This window comes from Anomaloglossus baeobatrachus, unplaced genomic scaffold (genome assembly GCF_048569485.1).
Source record: "Anomaloglossus baeobatrachus isolate aAnoBae1 unplaced genomic scaffold, aAnoBae1.hap1 Scaffold_3508, whole genome shotgun sequence".
NCBI lineage: Eukaryota > Metazoa > Chordata > Amphibia > Anura > Aromobatidae > Anomaloglossus > Anomaloglossus baeobatrachus.
In genome coordinates, this window is record NW_027442870.1 from 48442 (window position 1) to 73235 (window position 24794).

Consider the following 24794-nt stretch of genomic DNA (forward strand, 5'->3'; position numbering starts at 1 on the left):
TTAATGTCAGTGTTCCTTGCCAGCAGCTTCTGACTCCTGGTCAGGTGTTTCTGGTTTGGGACCACTCCCAGCCCCATTATATACCCTCTGCTCCCAGCAGATGGTTCCAGTTATTCTCTGTGCCATTTGGATTCTGGGCCTGGAAGTGGAAGGAGTTGCTGGAGTCTTTGCTGTTGGTAGCGGTGTAGGCTGCAGTACTGGTGCCTGACTGCCCGCCTAGTTCTTGGAGTTAGGCTGTTGTTGTTTTCCTCCCTGTCTGTCTTACCTTCCCTTGGTGCGTTTTAGTGCAGCAGTGGGACTAGTGATCCTTACCTTCCCACTCACTAGCCAGGGCTTACTGCAGGGTCTCTCAGGGCTTCAGGTTCCTGCTCGGCAACAGGTATAGGTATAGGTATAATTGTATAGGTACTGGCTAAGAGTTGAGAGTACAGTGGCAGGTAAGTGGAGGAGGTGTCCATCTTCCCTCTCCCTAACATCAGGGCCCATCGTTGTTAAGGTGTCCCTGGTTTACCCCTTGTTTCTCTTCGTAAAACACCTGTCTGTTGTGTATTTGTACCTCGCGCCGTACCTTCCCTAAGTATGCGCCGTGACACCAGGGCCGGCATTCACAGGAGACTCATAATGATAGGCACAGGGGGTCAGAGGCGTAGCAAAGGGGGGTCGGAGGGGGCGGTCTGCGGGGGCGGCACGTGTCATGGGGGCGGCATTTTGGGGGTAAAAAATAAAAATTAGAAAAACATAGAAGAAATAATAATTGTTGATTAACCCCTTAACGACCCATGACATACTGGGTACGTCATGGTGACCTGGTACTTAACGACCCATGACGTACCCAGTACGTCATGGCGAAATCGCGGCCCTGGAGCCTCGTTGGCTGTGATCGGTGTGCAAAAACCTTAGATTCGGGGAGGAGAGGACCTCTGCCTGACCTCAGGAGGGGGGGTGTCCCCCCCCGGACCTACGGAGGCTGTGATTGGCTGACAAATGCCGCTCAGCCAATCACAGCCACAGTGATATTTCAGCCATTGAAAATGGCTGTAACATTGAAATCCAGCCATGATCAGTGCAGCTATAGCCCTGATCATTGGCTGGAGCTGGGTGAACTTTGTTTCACCTGCCCCCAGCTCTGATTGGAGAGATCGGGCTTGTGACCGATCTTTCCAATCACCTTGGATCTGGAGCCGGTGACCTGTAGGTGACCACTCGCCTCAGCTTCACTTTATCCATGAAAGATGAGGAGAGTGATCCCTGCAAGTGCCATTTGGTAAGTGCCCCAGATTCACCGCTGCCCCCTATCAGATCCCGATCCACCGCTGCCCCCTATCAGATCCCGATCCACCTCTGCCCCCGCCACTGCCCCCTTTCAGCCGTGCCGCCGCAGCAGTAGTAGTAACCGCCCCGATCCACTGCCGCTACTGCCTCCGATCTGCCACTGCCCTCCTCCATCCGCCACCGGTTCTCCCCATCAGCTGCTGTCCCCTTTCATACGCCACCGCTCTCCCCGTCAGCTGCTGCCCCTCTGCATCCGCCACTGCTCTCCCCGTCAGCCACTGCCCCCCTTCATACGCCACCGCTCTCCCCATCAGCCGCTGCCCCCCTTCATACTCCACCACTCTCCCCATCAGCCGCTGCCCCCCTTCATACGCCACCGCTCTCCCCATCAGCCACTGCCCCCCTTCATACTCCACCACTCTCCCCATCAGCCGCTGCCCCCCTTCATACGCCACCGCTCTCCCCATCAGCCACTGCCCCCCTTCATACGCCACCACTCTCTCCATCAGCCGCTGCCCCCTTCATACGCCATCGCTCTCCCCATCAGCCACTGCCCCCCTTCATACGCCACCACTCTCCCCATCAGCCGCTGCCCCCCTTCATACGCCACCACTCTCCCCATCAGCCGCTTCCCCCCTTCATACGCCACCACTCTCCCCATCAGCCTCTGCCCCCCTTCATACGCCACCACTCTCCCCATCAGCCGCTGCCCCCCTTCATACGCCACCGCTCTCCCCATCAGCCGCTGCCCCCCTTCATACGCCACCACTCTCCCCATCAGCCGCTGCCCCCCTTCATACGCCACCGCTCTCCCCATCAGCTGCTTCCCCCCTTCATACGCCACCACTCTCCCCATCAGCCACTGCCCCCCTTCATACGCCACCGCTCTCCCCATCAGCCACTTCCCCCCTTCATACGCCACCGCTCTCCCCATCAGCCACTTCCCCCCTTCATACGCCACCACTCTCCCCATCAGCCGCTGCCCCCCTTCATACGCCACCACTCTCCCCATCAGCCGCTGCCCCCCTTCATACGCCACCGCTCTCCCCATCAGCCGCTGCCCCCCTTCATACGCCACCGCTCTCCCCATCAGCTGCTCTCCCCCTTCATACGCCACCACTCTCCCCATCAGCCACTGCCCCCCTTCATACGCCATCGCTCTCCCCATCAGCCGCTGCCCCCCTTCATACGCCACCACTCTCCCCATCAGCCGCTGCCCCCCTTCATACGCCACCGCTCTCCCCATCAGCCGCAGCCCCCCTTCATACGCCACTGCTCTCCCCATCAGCCGCTGCCCCCCTTCATACGCCACCGCTCTCCCCATCAGCCGCTGCCCCCCTTCATACTCCACCACTCTCCCCATCAGCCGCTGCCCCCCTTCATACGCCACCGCTCTCCCCATCAGCCACTGCCCCCCTTCATACTCCACCACTCTCCCCATCATCCGCTGCCCCCCTTCATACGCCACCGCTCTCCCCATCAGCCGCTGCCCCCTTCATACGCCATCGCTCTCCCCATCAGCCACTGCCCCCCTTCATACGCCACCACTCTCCCCATCAGCCGCTGCCCCCTTCATACGCCACCACTCTCCCCATCAGCCGCTTCCCCCCTTCATACGCCACCACTCTCCCCATCAGCCTCTGCCCCCCTTCATACGCCACCACTCTCCCCATCAGCCGCTGCCCCCCTTCATACGCCACCGCTCTCCCCATCAGCCGCTGCCCCCCTTCATACGCCACCACTCTCCCCATCAGCCGCTGCCCCCCTTCATACGCCACCGCTCTCCCCATCAGCCGCTTCCCCCCTTCATACGCCACCACTCTCCCCATCAGCCACTGCCCCCCTTCATACGCCACCGCTCTCCCCATCAGCCGCTTCCCCCCTTCATACGCCACCACTCTCCCCATCAGCCGCTGCCCCCCTTCATACGCCACCACTCTCCCCATCAGCCGCTGCCCCCCTTCATACGCCACCGCTCTCCCCATCAGCCGCTGCCCCCCTTCATACGCCACCGCTCTCCCCGTCAGCTGCTCTCCCCCTTCATACGCCACCACTCTCCCCATCAGCCACTGCCCCCCTTCATACGCCATCGCTCTCCCCATCAGCCGCTGCCCCCCTTCATACGCCACCACTCTCCCCATCAGCCGCTGCCCCCCTTCATACGCCACCACTCTCCCCATCAGCCGCTGCCCCCCTTCATACGCCACTGCTCTCCCCATCAGCCGCAGCCCCCCTTCATACGCCACTGCTCTCCCCATCAGCCGCAGCCCCCCTTCATACGCCACTGCTCTCCCCATCAGCCGCAGCCCCCCTTCATACGCCACTGCTCTCCCCATCAGCCGCTGCCCCCCTTCATACGCCACTGCTCTCCCCATCAGCCGCAGCCCCCCTTCATACGCCACTGCTCTCCCCATCAGCCGCTGCCCCCCTCCATATGCCATCGCTTTCCCCATCAGCCGCTGCCCCCCTTCATACGCCACCGCTCTCCCCATCAGCCGCTGCCCCCCTTCATACGCCACCACTCTCCCCATCAGCCACAGCCCCCCTCCATCCGTCACCCAATACCCAAGATACCCAAGATATATATATATATATTCTGGATTATGGACGGCCACCGGAAGGGGGCAGCAAATTTGACGACTGCCCCGGGCGGCAAAAGCAGTAGCTATGCCACTGCAGGGGGTCATCAGTAGATCCCCGTTTATCATGACAACCCATTGGCACCCTGCAATCACGGCACGAGTGTGCCGATGGGAGCGTGGAATGACATGCCCTCCTGCCGGCAATAAACCTATGAAACGAGACCAATGAACGTAGCTCAAATAGCGAATACAGAAGTGTTTTCTCCAAATTCAGCAGAAAATCCCACTTTCCCTGACTACGGCAGAATCAGAATTATTCACCCCCTTCACGTCAAGAGTCTTTAGTACTTAGTAGAGCTCTTCTGGCTGTTATGACCGGCTGCAAACATGATGCATATCCAGACATCGGCTCCTGGCAGCGTTCCTGAGGAGCATTAGGCCATTCCTCATGGGTAATGGCCTCCAGGTCACTAATATTCTGGGGTTGTCAGAAGAGTGGTCCAAAAAAAGAGAAGAAATCATTGGATACAAGAAGAAACAAAGGCAATGAATGTTCAGGGAGGTGCAGATGGAAGCAGAGTTCACAAGTGCAAAAATATAGGAACATCGGCTCCACTACCCAAAAGCGGCAGAAACTGGTAACGGTCAGCAGCCACCACCATATTTCTGGGGAGGCCGTTCGTCAAATACCCTCGAGTGACAGCAAAAGTCCTATCTGGTGGCAGCACGGAGTTTACCTTTTGCACAATAAGGCATATACTTAATGCTGATGTTCACTATGCCACAAAAGTTTGGGGATTTTGTTCTGTGGAGCAATAAATCTACCTGGAACTTTTTAGGCCTATAAATCAGCAGTATGTCTGGAAAAGGAATAATGAAACTTGGCAGGGGCTCGATGAGGCCTACAGTGAAGCATGGTGGTGGCTTAGTGATACCTATTTACTCATGCATGGTGGGGGCTAGATGATGCCTACAGCAAAGCAAGGGGAGGGCTCAATGATATCTACAATGATTCATGACGAGGGCTCAGTGATACCTATAGTGAGGCATGCAGGGGGCTTGTTGATACCTACAGTGAAGCATGGTGGGGGCTCGGTGAGGTCTATAATGAAGCATTGTGGTGGCTCACTGATGCATATAGTGAAGCATGGCGGGGGCTCAGTGATGCATACAGTGAAAGATGATGGGGCTCGGTGATGTCTACAGTGAAGCATGGTTGGGGCTCAGTGATGTTTACAGTGAAGAATGGTGGTGGCTAGGTGGTGTCTACAGTGAAGCATGGAGGTGGCTCAGTGATTTCTATAGTAATGCATTGCGGGGGCTCAGTGATGCCTACAAGGTTTGGTGATGACTTCAGCGAAGCATGGAGGTGGCTCTATGATGAGTACAGTGAAACATGGCGAGAGCTTGGTGATGTCTACAGTGAAGCATGCTGGGGACTATAGTGATGCATGGCAGGAGCTTGATGATATCTACAGTAATGGATGGCGAGGGCTTGATGATACCTACAGTGATGCATGGCGGGAGCTTGGTGATACCTACAGTGATGCATGGCTGTGGATCACTAATGCCTGCCTACAGTGAAGCACAGCGGGGCTTAGTGATGTCTACAGTGAAGCATCAAGGTGGCTCACTGATGCCTATAGTGAAGCATGGCGGGGGCTCGGTGATGCTTACAGTGAAGCATGGAGGCGGCTCAGGGATGAGTACAGTGAAGTATGGAGGTGGCTTAGGAATGACTACTGTGAAGCATGGATTAGGGCTCGATTGTACGTAAAGTGAGGCATGGAGGTGGCTCTGTGATGCTCTGGAGTTGCTTTGCTTCCTCTGACACTGGAAATATACAGCAGGTGTAGGACAAGGTGAATTCAATTAAGTATCTCAGGAGAAAACTTCATGCCATCTGTGAGGAAGCTGAAGCTTGGGTGTCATTGGATTTAACAGGACGATAATCCCCGGCACACCTCGCAGTCCACCAAAGCTTAGATCCAGAAGAGGTCATAGAAGGCTGTAGAGTGGCCGTTACCTGACTTGACAACCATAGGAAATCTATGGTGGGATTTGAAGAAGACAGTTGCGAGCTGGAGGCCATTGCACAAGCCAGGGTTAAGATTCCTCAGAAATGGTGCCAAAGCTGGTGTCTGGCATACATTTACAGCAGGTCATAATAGCCAGAGGAGCTGTACCGGCAGGTGATAAATAACAGCCAGAGGAGCTGTACTAGCAGGTCATAACAGCCAGAGGAGCTGTACTAGCAGGTCATAACAGCCAGAGGAGCTGTACTAGCAGGTCATAACAGCCAGAGGAGCTGTACTAGCAGGTCATAACAGCCAGAGGAGCTGTACTAGCAGGTCATAACAGCCAGAGGAGCTGTACTAGCAGGTCATAACAGCCAGAGGAGCTGTACTAGCAGGTCATAACAGCCAGAGGAGCTGTACTAGCAGGTCATAACAGCCAGAGGAGCTGTACTAGCAGGTCATAACAGCCAGAGGAGCTGTACTAGCAGGTCATAACAGCCAGAGGAGCTGTATTAGTAGGTCATAACAGCCAGAGGAGCTGTACTAGCAGGTCATAAGAGCCAAAAGAGCTGTACTAGCAGGTCATAACAGCCAGAGGAGCTGTACTAGCAGGTCATAATAGCCAGAGGAGCTGTACTAGCAGGTCATAAGAGCTGTACCAGCAGGTTATAAACAGCCAGATGAGCTGTACTAGCAGGTGATAAATAACAGCCAGAGGAGTTGTACTAGCAGGTCATAACAGCCAGAGGAGCTGTACTAGCAGGTCATAACAGCCAGAGGAGCTGTACTAGCAGGTCATAACAGCCAGAGGAGCTGTACTAGCAGGTCATAACAGCCAGAGGAGCTGTATTAGTAGGTCATAACAGCCAAAAGAGCTGTACTAGCAGGTCATAACAGCCAGAGGAGCTGTACTAGCAGGTCATAATAGCCAGAGGAGCTGTACTAGCAGGTCATAACAGCCAGAGGAGCTGTACTAGCAGGTCATAACAGCCAGAGGAGCTGTACTAGCAGGTCATAACAGCCAGAGGAGCTGTACTAGCAGGTCATAACAGCCGGAGGAGCTGTACTAGCAGGTCATAACAGCCAGAGGAGCTGTACTAGCAGGTCATAACAGCCAGAGGAGCTGTACTAGCAGGTCATAACAGCCAGAGGAGCTGTACTAGCAGGTCATAACAGCCGGAGGAGCTGTACTAGCAGGTCATAACAGCCAGAGGAGCTGTACTAGCAGGTCATAACAGCCAGAGGAGCTGTACTAGCAGGTCATAACAGCCAGAGGAGCTGTACTAGCAGGTCATAACAGCCAGAGGAGCTGTACTAGCAGGTCATAATAGCCAGAGGAGCTGTATTAGCAGGTCATAACAGCCAGAAGAGCTGTACTAGCAGGTCATAACAGCCAGCGGAGCTGTACTAAGTAATGGAGACACTTGTCATGAAGTGGGTGAATAATTCTGAGACTGCAGTAGTCAGTAAATGTGGCATTTTATGCTGAATTTGGTGACACCACTTGCTATATTAGCTGTGTGGATCTATTTACATTGTTCCTGTTTGACTGGTTTACTGCAAACAGCACAAATATGTTTTGATTAGTATGCGTTATACCTTTATATTATACAAAGTCTTTATTGCCGTGTGTCCTTGTGTGTTTTTAAAGGGATATTGACTTCAAAGTAATCATTTAGAAAGAATCCAGCATTTAATTTTCGAACACCGGTAAGAAAACCAAGAAAGGCTCTCATTGGATAAAACAGAAGTGTTCTCCTTGGGGACAGGAACTTGGATAGAGAAAGATTTGCCAACTTGGTGCGCTCTGGAGGGCAGATGTTTTTTATAATTAGGACGGACCTGTCACAAGTCTGTCGCGCCCTGCTGAGACCTCGGGGGATCTGGGATCAGAAAAACACAGCATTTTATTTGATCACAGAGCCTCTTTAAAGCTCGCTGATTGTTTATCCTCTGAGTAGGAGCATATTTAATTCCATTCGGTTCTGAAGGGGTTAAGGTTTCGCTTCTATCCTGTGAAGATTGACTTGTAGCTGTTAATCTCAGCTGCAGCCACGCCCTTCTCCTATATAAACTCCTTTACTCTCTCCTATGCCGGCTATAGTTCATTCTATACTGACCATTTTGAAGGAGCCTGTCTCTGGAGAAGCTGAGGTGTTTGATTCAGTTGCAGCTGTGAAGTTTCCTGCTGAAGCTGAGGAGTGCTATTTGTTGTGTTTTTCCCTGTTTGTTTAATCTTCTTTGTGTTGTTTTATTGTAGTAGAATCATAGAACCATAGAATGTTAGAGTTAGAAGGGACCTCCTGGGTCAGCTGGTTCAACCCCTGCTCACAGCAGAATACCCTCTAGTAGTGAGACTAGTGTCTTGCTGGCCTTCACAGTAGTCAGGATGAGTTCAGGGCCAGTGAGGGCCTATGCACATGACGGCGCATGGGGGAAGGACCAGTTTAGGGATGTTTGGGAGTGACGGCACATGGGGGAAAGACCCGTCTAGGGAAATTGGGGAATGATGGCACATGGGGGAAGGACCCGTCAAGGGATGTTAGGGAATAATGGCGTATGGGGGAAGGACCCATCTAGAGATGTTGGGGAGTGATGGCGTATGGGGGAAGGATCTGTCTAGGGATGTTGGGGAATGACGGCGCATGGGGAAAGCACCCGTCTAGGGATGTTGGGGGAATGACGGCGCATGGGGGAAGGACCCATCTAGGGATGTTGGGGAATGACGGCGCATGGGGAAAGCACCCGTCTAGGGATGTTGGGGGAATGACGGCGCATGGGGGAAGGACCCATCTAGGGATGTTGGGGAATGACGGCGCATGGGGGAAGGACTCATCTAGGGATGTTGGGGAATGACGGCGCATGGGGGAAGGACCCATCTAGGGATGTTGGGGAATGACGGCGCATGGGGGAAGGACCCATCTAGGGATGTTGAGGAATGACGGCGCATGGGGGAAGCACCCGTCTAGGGATGTTGGGGAATGACGGCGCATGGGGAAAGCACCTATCTAGGGATGTTGGGGAATGATGGCGCATGGGGGAAGGACCCATCTAGAGATGTTGGGGAATGACGGCGCATGGGGGAAGGACCCGTCTAGGGATGTTGGGGGAATGACGGCGCATGGGGGAAGGACCCGTCTAGGGATGTTGGGGAGTGATGGCGCATGGGGAAAGGACCTGTTTAGGGATCTTGGGGAGTAACGGCACCGCAAGCACCTGTCTAGGGATGTTGGGAAGAGATGGCTCATGAGGGAAGGACCTGTTGAGGGATGTTGGGGAGTGACAGCACATGGGGGAAAGACCCATCTATGGATGTTGGGGAGTGATGGCTCATGGGGGAAGCACCCGTCTAGGGATGTTGGGGAGTGAAGGCGCATGGGGGAAAGACCCATCTATGGATGTTGGGGAGTGATGGCTCATGGGGGAAGCACCCGTCTAGGGATGTTGGGGAGTGACGGCTCATGGGGGAAAAGACCAGTCTAGGGATGTTGGGGAGTGATGGCTCATGGGGGAAAGGACCAGTCTAGGGATGTTGGGGAGTGATGGTGCATGGGGGAAGGACCTGTCTAGGAATGTTGGGAAATGATGGCGCATGGGGGAAGCACCAGTCTAGGGATGTTGGGGAGTGATGGCTCATGGGGGAAAGGACCAGTCTAGGGATGTTGGGGAGTGATGGTGCATGGGGGAAGGACCTGCCTAGGGATGTTGGGAAATGATGGCGCATGGGGGAAAGACCTGTCTAGGGATGTTGGGGAGTGATGGTGCATGGGGGAAGCACCAGTCTAGGGATGTTGGGGAGTGACGGCACCTGGGGAAGCACCCGTCTAGGGATGTTGGGGAGTGATGGTGCATGGGGGAAGGACCTGTCTAGGGATGTTGGGAAATGATGGCGCATGGGGGAAGCACCCGTCTAGGGATGTTGGGGAGTGCAGGGATCAGATTGAGGTGAGTGTTACAAGGTCACCCCCTTTCCCGCACCCTATCGTCAGGATCTTCCATCGTATTCTTCCTTTCTGTTGTGCCGCTCACCTGGCGTCCCCTTGCATCCGGCGTGACAGCACCCATATTAATGGTTGGGGCAATTTAATACCAGTTTTTATCCATCCCCTAAATGTGCATCTGGATGTCGAAATTCCTTCTAATGACAAAGCATCAAGATACCATCCAAAAGCGCGGCTTTTCACATTACAGCAGACTTTGGCGGTAACTGTCAGTTTGGAGGTCTCCCTTTTGCAAAATCGCACATAATACCCATGGTTTTATAGCAAATCACGGACTCGGCTCTGCTACATTTGACAGATCGCCTCTGCGCCTACTTTGAAATGTAAAACAGAAAATGATCTCTTGGATAAAAATCTGCCCGTAAAGGCGACGGCGGCGGCAGCGAGATCAGTGACCTAGAACGCGCCATCCATCAGCTGCTCAATTGGATACATCTAATATATCGTATAATATGGCGTTAATGACTTCTATCCAATGTCATGTGCACCGAGCGCCGACCGGATCATTTCTCAGGGTGAAATTATAGTTATCAGCTATGGGGGGTGCAGAGTATAAGATATTCGTGGCCCGGGTGCAAAAAGGCTCCAGATACTCATGGCACATGCGGCCAGTGACAGGAGGAACAGTATAAGAAGAGAGGTGCGGGTGACAGCAGGAAGGTCAGTGACAGGAGGAACAGTATAAGAAGAGAGGTGTGTGTGACAGCAGGAAGGTCAGTGACAGGAGGAGCAGTATAAGAAGAGAGGTGTGTGTGACAGCAGGAAGGTCAGTGACAGGAGGAACAGTATAAGAAGAGAGGTGTGGGTGACAGCAGGAAGGTCAGTGACAGGAGGAGCAGTATAAGAAGGGAGGTGTGGGTGACAGCAGGAAGGTCAGTGACAGGAGGAACAGTATAAGAAGAGAGGTGCGGGTGACAGCAGGAAGGTCAGTGACAGGAGGAGCAGTATAAGAAGAGAGGTGTGGGTGACAGCAGGAAAGTCAGTGACAGGAGGAACATTAAAAGAAGATAGATGTGTGTGACAGCAGGAAGGTCAGTGACAGGAGGAACAGTATAAGAAGGGAGGTGCGGGTGACAGCAGGAAGGTCAGTGACAGGAGGAGCAATATAAGGAGAGAGGTGTGGGTGACAGCAGGAAGGTCAGTGACAGGAGGAACAGTATAAGAAGGGAGGTGCGGGTGACAGCAGGAAGGTCAGTGACAGGAGGAGCAATATAAGAAGGAACGTGTGTGTGACAGCAGGAAGGTCAGTGACAGGAGGAACAGTATAAGAAGAGAGGTGCGGGTGACAGCAGGAAGGTCAGTGACAGGAGGAGCAGTATAAGAAGAGAGGTGTGGGTGACAGCAGGAAAGTCAGTGACAGGAGGAACAGTAAAAAAAGAGAGATGCGGGTGACAGCAGGAAGGTCAGTGACAGGAGGAGCAGTATAAGAAGAGAGGTGTGGGTGACAGCAGGAAGGTCAGTGACAGGAGGAACAATAAAAGAAGAGAGGTGCAAGTGACAGCAGGAAGGTCAGTGACAGGAGGAACAGTATAAGGAGAGAGGTGCAAGTGACAGCAGGAAGGCCAGTGACAGGAGGAGCAGTATAAGAAGGGAGGTGTGGGTGACAGCAGGAAGGTCAGTGACAGGAGGAGCAATATAAGAAGAGAGCTGTGGGTGACAACAGGAAGGCCAATGACAGGAGGAGTAGTAGGCTTTTTAACCTGAGTAGAGACATTTAGGTAGGGACCCAGCAAAGAGATACGCCTTGATGTTGGCTGCTGGGCTCACATAAAACTGACCTTTTTATGTGCCAAGTGTTTCAATTTTTATATGTATTTCCTTAGCAGTAACACATGTCCAAGTTCCTATATTGAATGTCTGTATACCTTAGCGTCTCAGAGTGCAGCTGTATATTTGTTAGAGCGTATTTCCTGTTCAGTTTTCACCTATTCACATTTGTCTGTTAGGAAATTACTTCAGTTTTCTCATTTTAGATTATAGGGTCATGCCTTTTGGCTGAGCACTCCTTCTCATAAGCTTAAGGTGATATTTAATCCCGCCTTCCTATAAAATTGAAGGCTTTTCAACCCAGGTAGACATTTAGGTAGGGACCTGGCAAAGAGATACGCCTTGACGCTGGCTGTTAGGCTCATAAAAACTGGCCTTTTTATGCCCAAAATGACCCAATTTTTATATGTATGTCCTTAGCAGTAATGAATGTCCAAATTCCTACATTCAATGTTTTCATACCTTATCGTCTCAGAGTGCAGCTGTATATTTGTTAGAGTGTATTTCCTGTTCAGTTTGCACCTATTCACATTTGTCTGTTTGGAAGTGCCACACATTTAAAGGATGGGAAACGTGACCCCATAAACCAGAACTGTCTGGAGCCTGCTATGGACGTAGGAGCCGGCCATGTTTCTTCTTCCTTCCCCCCCCCCCATAGCGTTTCCTATCAGAGTTAACCTTAATAATGTCATTAATAATGAAGCCCACCCGCTCGCTTATTTATTGGCACCGGACCCTTGTACTGGGGTTTCCTACAGTTTTCTCCGCAGGATAATTGGCTTCCTATAAAATTGTCCCCAGTGTGAAAGCCAGAGATAGAGAAAATTATCTGCGAGGACCACAGGGGAGACGGACTGATGAGACGGTGCGATACCACCGCACAATAATGGCAGAAGAACACCATAAATAGGTGTATAATGAGGTTCTGCAGCAGCTTAAACATGTGTAATGAGGTTCTGCAGCAGATTAAGTGTGTATTATAAGGTTCTGCAGCAACTTAAACATATAATATGAGGCTCTGCAGCAACTGAGATGTGTATTAAGAGGTTCTGCAGCAGCTGAGGTGTGTATTATGAGGTTCTGCAGCTGAGGTGTGTATTAAGAGTTTCTACAGCAGCTGAGGTGTGTGTATTATGAGGTTCTGCCACAGGTAAGGTGTGTATTATGAGGTTCTGTAGTAGCTGAGGTGTGCATTATGAGGTTCTGTAGTAGCTGAGGTGTGCATTATGAGGTTCTGTAGTAGCTGAGGTGTGCATTATGAGGTTCTGTAGTAGCTGAGGTGTGCATTATGAGGTTTTGTAGTAGCTGAGGTGTGCATTATGAGGTTTTGTAGTAGCTGAGGTGTGCATTATGAGGTTCTGCAGCAGCTGAGGTGTGTACGATTAGGTTCTGTAGTAGCTGAGGTGTGCATTATGAGGTTCTGTAGTAGCTGAGGTGTGCATTATGAGGTTCTGTAGTAGCTGAGGTGTGTACGATTAGGTTCTGTAGTAGCTGAGGTGTGCATTATGAGGTTCTGTAGTAGCTGAGGTGTGCATTATGAGGTTCTGTAGTAGCTGAGGTGTGTATTATGAGGTTCCGCAGAAGCTGAGGTGCGTATGTGTATCATAAGGTTCTGCAGCAGCTGAGGTATTTATGATGTTTTGCAGTATCTGCAACACAAAAATTTAGAATCTACAGCACAGCTGCTGAATAACCTCTTTTTTTTTTAAGAATAGTTTAAAGTGTGTTTGATTCTGGAAAAAAAAAAACTACCTGCTGAAATAAATCCATAACAGACCCTGACTAAAGAGATCAGAGGCAACGGCGCAGCGCCCCCTACCTCTTTATAGTGGTAGGAGATGTGGAGCTGTGATGTCATAAACCATCAGGGCGGAGGGCAATTATGGCAGGACCGCATTGGCAATTTGTTGGGAGTCGGGACTCGGCCTGGTGGCATGAGGGGCTTGAGATGGGAACATGGGAGGGGGAGATGGGAACATGGGTGGAGGGGTGAGATGGGAATATGGGTGGGGGGTAGAGATGGGAACATGGGTGGAGGGGTGAGATGGGAATATGGGTGGGGGGTAGAGATGGGAACATGGGTGGAGGGCTTCAGATGGGAACATGGGTGGGGGGTGTAATGGGAACATGGGTGGGGGGTGGAATGGGAACATGGGTGGGGGGAGAGATGGGAACATGGGAGGAGGGGTGAGATGGGAACATGGGAGGAGGGGTGAGATGGGAATATGGGTGGGGGGAGAGATGGGAACATGGGTGGGGGGAGAGATGGGAACATGGGTGGGGGGCGAGATGGGAACATGGGTGGGGGGCGAGATGGGAACATGGGTGGGGGGCGAGATGGGAACATGGGTGGAGGGGGGGGGAGATGGGAATATTGGAACATGGGTGGGGGATGAGATGGGAACATGGGTGGGGGGTGAGGTGCGAACATGGGTGGGGGGTGAGGTGCGAACATGGGTGGGGGGTGAGGTGCGAACATGTGTGGGTAGGAGAGATGGGAACATGGGTGGGGAGGATGGGAACATTGGAACATGGGTGGGGGGTGAGATGGGACCATGGGTGGGGGGATATTGGTATATGGGAACATGGGTGGGGGGAGAGATGGGAACATGGGTGGGGGGAGAGATGGGAACATGAGTGGGGGTGAGATGGGAACATGGGTGGGGGAAGGGAGAAAACTATCAAATCCCCCCAATTATCATAGCTCTTACATAGGCTGAATACATTCTTACCTCCTTCTCTCCACAGATATGGCTGACGGTAGATGCAGAGGCCGGGCTGGTCGAGGGTCCCAGTACGGAGACCACCCCTTTGGGTAAAATTTGACACACTGTTGGAAAAAAAAGAAAAAATAAAAAAAAACATAAAATCAGCAAAATGAAGGCCAAATAACTGTGACAACTGTCTTATCCTCCCGCTCCCCACCTCCCCCCATCCCATGTTTATGAGATGGACCTCCGAACGTCAGCAGAGGCGGTGGTGCTGGCGGTAACGGCTGTCCGTCCATTATATCCACCTCATTAGCTTCCCCTCGCTTTCCATTCCTTTTTCTCATAGGTTATTGAACATTCATTTCCCGCGGCCGCGGCTTTACATTACGGAGGGCGCTCCCTCTGATTAAATCCGGGGGTCCGGGTCATGTTTGATAATTGTGTCCCATGCATTCTATCCTCGGATCACCCGCCTCCACGGTCCTCTAATACCCGACACTCGGCAAACACCGCTCAGGACAGAACACGCTCATTAGGGGCTTAATTTACACAGTGAGGGACATTTATTTCGTCATTTAAGAAAAAAGGGAAAATGCTAATTGTATAAATAAAAAAAATAAAAAAAAAAGAAAGGAGGATAAGTCGCTCACGGCACCGGCCGCACTTAGAAATTCTGTCACCGCAGCATTTTGTTAAAGGGTTTTTCGTTTGGCGAAATAGGAAAATGTCTCGCTCCTGATCCCTTAGTTTAGGATAATTGAATTGTAATTGTTAAACTGCTAATCGCCGGCTTCCAAGGCAAGTCACAGCGTAGCGGTCTGCGGTATTATCCTGCAGGGTGTGGGAAGAGACGGGTCACACGTTCCGGTGTGGATCCCGCTCCGAAACCCTCATCATGCTGCTCAAGGAAAAAGGGATTTTTTTGTGACCTGATTTATATGTATCGTGGATAAGCTTCCATGACAGGGGAAAAAATCATCCAAAATTACACGCGGAAAAGCCACAATTTAATGGGGATGATCCTTAAGAAGATTTGTCAAGATCCAGATTGCAGAAGATTTCCAAGGATTGCGGTAATTGTCATGCACTTTGCCACTGAGGACTGCTTCCATCTGCCTGCTCTGCACGAACCTGCTGACAAACCTAGCTCTGCACAAACCTCCTGGCAAATCTAGCTCTGCATGAACCTCCTGACAAACCTAGCTCTGCATGAACCTCCTGGCAAATGTAGCTCTGCACGAATTTCCTTGCAAACCTAGCTCTGCACAAACCTATGGCTAACCTAGCTCTGCATGAACCTCCTGACAAACCTAGCTATGCACGAACCTCCTGACAAACCTAGCTCTGCATAAACCTCCTGAGAAACCTAGCTCTGCACGAACCTCCTGACAAACCTAGCTCTGCACGAACCTCCTGACAAACCTAGCTCTGCACGAACCTCCTGACAAACCTAGCTCTGCATAAACCTCCTAACAAACCTAGCTCTGCACAAACCTCCTGACAAACCTAGCTCTGCACAAACCTCCTGGCAAATCTAGCTCTGCATGAACCTCATGACAAGCCTAGCTCTGCACGAACCTCCTGGCAAATCTAGCTCTGCAAGAACCTCCTGACAAACCTAGCTCTGCACAAACCTCCTGATAAACCTAGCTCTGCATGAACCTCCTGGCTAACCTAGCTCTGCATGAACGTACTGGCAAACCTAGCTCTGCACAAACCTACTGGCAAACCTAGCTCTGTATAAACCTACTGGCAAACCTAGCTCTGTATGAACCTCCTGGCAAACCTAGCTCTGCACAAACCTACTGGCAAACCTAGTTCTGATGAACCCCCTGGCAAACCTAGCTCTGTATGAACGTCCTGGGAAACCTAGCTCTGCACGAACCTCCTGACAAACCTAGCTCTGCACAAACCTCCTGATAAACCTAGCTCTGTATAAACGTCCTGGGAAACCTAACTCTGCACAAACCTCCTAACAAACCTAGCTCTGCCCAAACCTCCTGGCAAACCTAGCTCTGCAGAAACCTCCTGACAAACCTAGCTCTGCTACAACATAGACGGTTAAATCTACTATACCTCTGGCCAGTTTTGCCTTGACTCTATAACAAACCCAGCTCTCCTACACCACTGGCAAGTTCTAACCTGGATCGTGTGGCAATCCCAGCTCTGCTATAACACTACGTAACTATGTTATACCTCTAGCCAGTTCTGCCTTGCATCTTTTGACAAGCCCATCTCTGCTACATTGCTGGTGAGTGCTGACCTGGACATTGTGACAAAACCAGCTTTGCTTTAACACTAGGTAACTCTGCTATACCTCTAGCCAGTTCTGGTTGGGAACCTCTGACAAACCCAGCTCTGCTACAATGCTGGTTTTCAGTTTTGCTGGATAAATCTGCTATCCTGCTGGCAAATTCTGCCTCGGATCTTATGACAAACCAAGCTCTGCTATAACACTAGGCAACTTTGTTATACTGCTGTACTGTTTTATAGCTTGTGATAAACCCAGTTCTGCTACAACACTGGGTAGCTCTGCTACACTGCTAAGAAATTCTGGCTTAGACCTTATGTCAAAACAAGCTCTGCTACAAAACTTGGTGACCGTGCTGTACTGCTGGGCAGTTTTGGTTTTTACATTGTGATAAACCAAGCTCTGCTATAACAATTGGTAACTGCTACACTGCTGTCCACCATGTTTATTAGATACTAGAAGGTGGCCCGATTCTACGCATCGGGTATTCTAGAATTTACGTATTGTGTAGTTCATGTATGATTTTTGTTATATATATATATAGATGTTGTTGTGTGTAGTTACCAAGTGTTTGTGTAGGGCGCTGTACATGTTCTGAGTGTCGCGGGGGGTGAGAGCGGTGTTGTATGTGTGTTGCGTGTGTTGCGTTGTTTGTGGAGCGCTGTGTGTCTGTAGCGTTGTGTGTGTGTGTGTGTTGTGCGGTTTGTGTGGGTGTGGTGTGTTTTGGGGGGAGGTATGTTTTGAGCAATGTGTGTGTTGTGCAGTATGTGCGTATATTTGTGTGTGCAGCGTTGTCTGTGTGGGTGTCTGTGTAGGGCGTTGTTTGTGATTCCTAGTGTGTGTGTGTTGTGCAGTGCGCGTGTGTGTGTGTGTTGGGGGGAGGTGTGCACCTCCCATCGTGCTCCATCCGCCATGCTGCGCACTTGCAAACGTGCTCCATCCGCCATGCTGCGCACTCCTAAACGTGCTCCATCCGCCATGCTGCGCACTCCCAAACGTGCTCCATCCCCCATGCTGCGCACTCCTAAACGTGCTCCATCCGCCATGCTGCGCACTCCCAAACGTGGTCCATCCGCCATGCTGCGCACTTCTAAACGTGCTCCATCCGCCATGCTGCGCACTCCCAAACGTGCTCCATCCGCCATACTGCGCACTCCCGATCGTGCACCATCCGGCATGCTGCGCACTCCCAAACGTGCTCCATCCGCCATGCTGCGCACTCCCAAACGTGCTCCATCCGCCATGCTGCGCATTCTCAAACGTGCTCCATCCGCCATGCTGCGCACTCCCAAACGTGCTCCAGTGCGCAGTATGGCGGATGGAGCACGTTTGGGAGTGCGCAGCATGGCGGATGGAGCACGTTTGGGAGTGCGCAGCATGGCGGATGGACCACGTTTGGGAGTGCGCAGCATGGCGGATGGACCACGTTTGGGAGTGCGCAGCATGGGGGATGCAGCACGATGGGGAGTGCGCAGTATGGCGGATGGAGCACGTTTGCTCAGCCTCTCTCCTTCCAGCCTCCCTCAGCATCAGCCTCCCCTCCTCAGCCTTCCTGAGGATCAGCCTCTCTCGTCCCAGCCTCCTTCCTCCCAGCCTTCCCATCCCAGCCTCCTTCAGCATCAGCATTCCCCTCTTCCCCATGATCAGCGTCTGTGCTCCCAGCCTCCTCCAGCACGGCCTGGTCCTCTGCCGACACTCACACACCCGATCGCATCCACTCACACACACACCCGATCGCATCCACTCACACACACAACCGATCGCATCCACTCACACACACACCCGATCGCATCCACTCACACACACACCCGATCGCATCCACTCACACACACCCGATCGCATACACTCACACACACCCGATCGCATCAACTCACACACACACCCGATCGCATCCACTCACACACACCCGATCGCATCCACTCACACACACCCGATCGCATCCACTCACACACACCCGATCGCATCCACTCACACACACCCGATCGCATACACTCACACACACCCGATCGCATCCACTCACACACACACCCGATCGCATACACTCACACACACCCGATCGCATACACTCACACACACCCGATCGCATCCACTCACACACACCCGATCGCATCCACTCACACACACCCGATCGCATCCACTCACACACACACCCGATCGCATACACTCACACACACCCGATCGCATACACTCACACACACCCGATCGCATACACTCACACACACCCGATCGCATACACTCACACACACCCGATCGCATACACTCACACACACACCCGATCGCATACACTCACACACACCCGATCGCATACACTCACACACACCCGATCGCATACACTCACACACACCCGATCGCATACACTCACACACACACCCGATCGCATCCACTCACACACACCCGATCGCATCCACTCACACACACCCGATCGCATCCACTCACACACACAGACACTGACGATATCGCACATACGCGCTCATACTCACAACATCCGGGGATATCACATGCTTCTGGCCATGTGATCCTCCGTCAGGTCCTGGAAGATCACAACAGCACATTTTCGCCGCCGAGAAGCAAGCGATATCCCAGGATGTTGTGAGTATGTGGATGCGATGTGAGGTGTGTGTGAGGTGTGTGTGAGGTGTGTGTAAGAGTGAGTGTGAGTGTGATCTGATGTGTGTGTATGTTTGTGTGTGTGCGTGTGGATCTTCTGGCGCAGCAGGACCTTGATGGGCTTGATACCAACGTATCCACACCACTCCCACCACTGCCGTGCGAGCGGGGGCCGGGGGGGGGAGGGGGGGGGGGGAGGGAGTACAGTACTCACCTCCGTGACAGCGCTTGTAACCATGCGAGCATGGTTAGCAACGTATCCACACCAGTCCTGTGCGAGCGGGGGCGGGGGCGGGGGCGGGGGGGGGAGGGGGGGGGGGTGGGCAGGGAGTACCGTACTCACCTCCGTGACAGCCGTGTCAGTTCGAGAAATGCGCGGGAGGAGGGAGGGGGTGGGGCCAGAGCTAACGTGCATTGCGTGAGGGGGGCGGGGCGTGGCGTGGCCGAATTGCCAATGCCTGCAGGGTGCCGGGGCGAGAGGCCAATCTGTGGGGGGGGCGGAGCCTGGGCGAGCGGCTGGCCAATCCGTGTGGGGGCGCAGCCTGGGCGAGCGGCCAATCCGTGTGGGGGGGCGGGGCCATGGCGAGCCCAGCGGCCAATCAGCTTTGTGTCACCGTAAGGACACAATTTTGGAGCATGACAGACAGACAGACAGATAGACAGACAGACAGACAGACAGACAGACAGAATAAGGCAATTATATATATAGATAATACCGGAGATAACAGGAGTGCTAAAGGTAAAAAGAGGCTGCTCACACTGCTGTCCGCCATGTCTATTAGATATAATACCGGAGATAACAGGAGTGCTAAAGGTAAAAAGAGGCTGCTCACACTGCTGTCCGCCATGTCTATTAGATATAATACCGGAGATAACAGGAGTGCTAAAGGTAAAAAGAGGCTGCTCACACTGCTGTCCACCATGTTTATTAGATATAATACCGGAGATAACAGGAGTGCTAAAGGTAAAAAGAGGCTGCTCACACTGCTGTCCGCCATGTCTATTAGATATAATACCGGAGATAACAGGAGTGCTAAAGGTAAAAAGAGGCTGCTCACACTGCTGTCCGCCATGTCTATTAGATATAATACCGGAGATAACAGGAGTGCTAAAGGTAAAAAGAGGCTGCTCACACTGCTGTCCACCATGTTTATTAGATATAATACCGGAGATAACAGGAGTGCTAAAGGTAAAAAGAGGCTGCTCACACTGCTGTCCACCATGTTTATTAGATACTAGAAGGTGGCCCGATTCTACGCATCGGGTTTCTAGAATTTATGTATTGTGTAGTTCATGTATGATTTTTGTTATATATATATATATATATATATATATATATATATATATATATATATATATAGATGTTGTTGTGTGTAGTTACCAAGTGTTTGTGTAGGGCGCTGTACATGTTCTGAGTGTCGCGGGGGGTGAGAGCGGTGTTGTATGTGTGTTGCGTGTGTTGCGTTGTTTGTGGAGCGCTGTGTGTCTGTAGCGTTGTGTGTGTGTTGTGCGGTTTGTGTGGGTGTGGTGTGTTTTGGGGGGAGGTATGTTTTGAGCAATGTGTGTGTTGTGCAGTATGTGCATATATTTGTGAGTGCAGCGTTGTCTGTGTGTGTGGGTGTCTGTGTAGGGCGTTGTTTGTGATTCCTAGTGTGTGTGTGTTGTGCAGTGCGCGTGTGTGTGTGTGTTGGGGGGAGGTGTGCACCTCTCATCGTGCTCCATCCTCCATGCTGCGCACCCCCCATCGTGCTGCATCCCCCATGCTGCGCACTCCCAAACGTGCTCCATCCGCCATGCTGCGCACTCCCAAACGTGGTCCATCCGCCATGCTGCGCACTCCCAAACGTGCTCCATCCGCCATACTGCGCACTCCCCATCGTGCTGCATCCCCCATGCTGCGCACTCCCAAACGTGCTCCATCCGCCATGCTGCGCACTCCCCATCGTGCTCTATCCCCCATGCTGCACACTCCCAAACGTGCTCCATCCGCCATGCTGCGCACCCCCTATCATGCTCCATCCGCCATGCTGCGCACTCCTAAACGTGCTCCACCCGCCATGCTGCGCACTCCCAAACGTGCTCCATCCGCCATGCTGCGCACTCCCAAACGTGCTCCATCCGCCATGCTGGGCACTCCCAAACGTGGTCCATCCGCCATGCTGCGCACTCCCAAACGTGCTCCATCCGCCATGCTGCGCACTCCCAAACGTGCTCCATCCGCCATACTGCGCACTCCCCATCGTGCACCATCCGGCATGCTGCGCACTCCCAAACGTGCTCCATCCGCAATGCTGCGCACTCCCAAACGTGCTCCATCCGCCATGCTGCGCACTCCCAAACGTGCTCCATCCGCCATGCTGCGCACTCCCAAACGTGCTCCATCCGCCATGCTGCGCACTCCCAAACGTGCTCCATCCGCCATGCTGCGCACTCCCAAACGTGCTCCATCCGCCATGCTGCGCACTCCCAAACGTGCTCCATCCGCCATGCTGCGCACTCCCAAACGTGCTCCATCCGCCATGCTGCGCACTCCCAAACGTGCTCCATCCGCCATGCTGCGCACTCCCAAACGTGCTCCATCCGCCATACTGCGCACTCCCAAACGTGCTCCATCCGCCATACTGCGCACTCCCCATCGTGCACCATCCGGCATGCTGCGCACTCCCAAACGTGCTCCATCCGTCATGCTGCGCACTCCCAAACGTGCTCCATCCGTCATGCTGCGCACTCCCAAACGTGCTCCATCCGCCATGCTGCGCACTCCCAAACGTGCTCCATCCGCCATGCTGCGCACTCCCCCATCATGCTCCATCCGCTTGGGAGTGCGCAGCATGCCGGATGGTGCACGATGGGGAGTGCGCAGTATGGCGGATGGAGCACGTTTGGGAGTGCGCAGTATGGCGGATGGAGCACGTTTGGGAGTGCGCAGCATGGCGGATGGACCACGTTTGGGAGTACGCAGCATGGCGGATGGACCACGTTTGGGAGTGCGCAGCATGGCGGATGGACCACGTTTGGGAGTGCGCAGCATGGGGGATGCAGCACGATGGGGAGTGCGCAGTATGGCGGATGGAGCACGTTTGCTCAGCCTCTCTCCTTCCAGCCTCCCTCAGCATCAGCCCCCCTCTCCCAGCCTTCCCCAAGATCAGCCTCTCTGCTCCCAGCCTCCTCCAGCACGCTGTGCTCCTCTGCCGACACTCACCCACACCCGATCGCATCCACTCACCCACACAACCGATCGCATCCACTCACACACACAACCGATCGCATCCACTCACACACACACCCGATCGCATACACTCACACACACAACCGATCGCATCCACTCACCCACACAACCGATCGCATCCACTCACACACACCCGATCGCATACACTCACACACACAGACACTGACGATATTGCACATACGCGCTCATACTCACAACATCCGGGGATATCACATGCTTCTGGCCATGTGATCCTCCCTCAGGTCCTGGAAGCTCACAGCACAGTATCGCCGCCGAGAAGCAAGCGATATCCCAGGATGTTGTGAGTATGTGGATGCGATGTGATGTGTGAGGTGTGTGTGAGTGTGATCTGATTTGTGTGTGTGTGTGTGCTGTTATGTGTGGGCTGTTATGTTATGTATGTTCCGCAGCTGCAGGACCTTGATGTGTGGATGCGATGTGATGTGTGTGTGATGTGTGTGTGATGTGAGAGTGAGTGGGAGCCGGTGTACACTGGTAACTATGATACACATCGGGTAACTAAGGGACCTTAGTTACCCGATGTGTATAATGGTTACCAGCTTTCACGGCCTCCGTTAAGATCCCAGCATCGCAAGGTTATGTCTGGCGCTGCCGGGATCCTGACGGAGCCGGTGTAGAAGCAAGCGATATCCCAGCATGTTGTGATGTGTGGATGTGATGTGTGAGGTGTGTGTGAGAGTGAGTGTGATCTGATGTGTGTGTACTCACCTGGGAATCGGAGCCCCGTGTCAGTTGGGCCACAGCGAGCGTGCATTGCGTGAGGGGGGCGGGGCCTGCAGAGAGCCGGGGCGAGAGGCCAATCCGTGTGGGGGGGCGGGGCCATGGCGAGCCCAGCGGCCAATCAGCTTTGTGTCACCGTAAGGACACAATTTCGGAGCATGACAGACAGACAGATAGACAGACAGACAGACAGACAGACAGACAGAATAAGGCAATTATATATATAGATAATACCGGAGATAACAGGAGTGCTAAAGGTAAAAAGAGGCTGCTCACACTGCTGTCCGCCATGTCTATTAGATATAATACCGGAGATAACAGGAGTGCTAAGGTAAAGAGTCTGCTCACACTGCTGTCCACCATGTCTATTAGATGTAATACTGGAGATAACAGGAGTGCTAAGGTAAAGAGTCTGCTCACACTGCTGTCCACCATGTCTATTAGATGTAATACTGGAGATAACAGGAGTGCTAAGGTAAAGAGTCTGCTCACACTGCTGTCCACCATGTCTATTAGATATAATACTGGAGATAACAGGAGTGCTAAGGTAAGAAGAGGCTGCTCACACTGCTGTCCACCATGTCTACTAGATATAATACTGGAGATAACAGGAGTGCTAAGGTAAAAAGAGTCTGCTCACACTGCTGCCCACCATGTTTATTAGATGTAATACTGGCGATACAAGGAGTGGTAAGGTAAGAAGAGTCTGCTCACACTGCTGTCCACCATGTCTATTAGATATACTACTGGATATATTAGCGGTGCTAAAGTAAGAAGAGTTTGCTCACACTGCTGTCCACCATGTCTATTAGATATAATACTGGAGATACCAGGGGTGCTAAGGTAAAAGGAATCTGCTCACACTGATGTCCCCCATGTCTATTAGATATAACACTGGAGATATTAGGTGTGCTAAGGAAAGAAGAGGCTGCTTACACTGCTGTCCACCATGTCTATTAGATCTAATGAGATACCAGAGGTGTTAAGAGGAGGCTGCTCACACTGCTGTTCACCATATCTATGCATTTTAATACAGGAGATACAAGGGGTTCTACAGTAAGAAGATTTAAGCCAGTGGGGCTTAGCCAAGAGGCTGCTAACACTGATGTCCACCAGGTATATCTGATTTAATACTGGAGATATCAAGGGTGCTGATGCAAGAGGTGGCTGCTCACAACTGCTGTCAACCCATTCTAGCTGGCTGATCGAATACTGGAGATATCATGGGTGCTGAGGTAAGAAGAGGCCACTCATACTGCTGTCCACCCTGTCTATCTGATCTAATACTGGAGATACCAGGGGTGCTGAGGTTAGAAGAGGTTGCTCACCCTGTCTATCTCATCTAATACTGGAGACAATAGATGTCCTGAGGTAAGAAGAGGCTGCTCACACTGCTGTCGACCCAGTCTATTTGATCGAATACTGGAGATATCAGGGGTGCTGAGGTAAGAGGAGGCGGCCGACATTGCTGTCCACCCTGCCTAGCTGATCTAATACTGGAGATACCAGGGGAGCTGAGGTATGAAGAGGCTGCTCACACGGCTGTCCATCTTGTCTATCTGATTGAATACTGGAGATACCAAGGGAGCTGAGTTAAGAAGAGGCTGCTCACACT

The 24794-nt window shown here is 52.5% G+C and overlaps 1 protein-coding gene across 1 annotated transcript in view; it reads right to left on the reverse strand.

The window, feature by feature from the left end:
- The window catches only part of LOC142272515 (glutamate receptor ionotropic, kainate 5-like), a gene marked incomplete at its 3' end in the record, with an annotated part of 61639 nt that extends 38418 nt beyond the window's left edge, over positions 1-23221 (reverse strand). Inside the window, exons 1-2 of the mRNA XM_075332505.1 lie at positions 23168-23221; positions 14373-14470 (exon numbers count right to left, since the gene is read on the reverse strand). Of these exons, the coding sequence (XP_075188620.1) occupies positions 14373-14470; positions 23168-23213 (144 nt within the window). The remainder of the gene's footprint in view (positions 1-14372; positions 14471-23167) is intronic.
- Positions 23222-24794: the final 1573 nt, after the last annotated feature.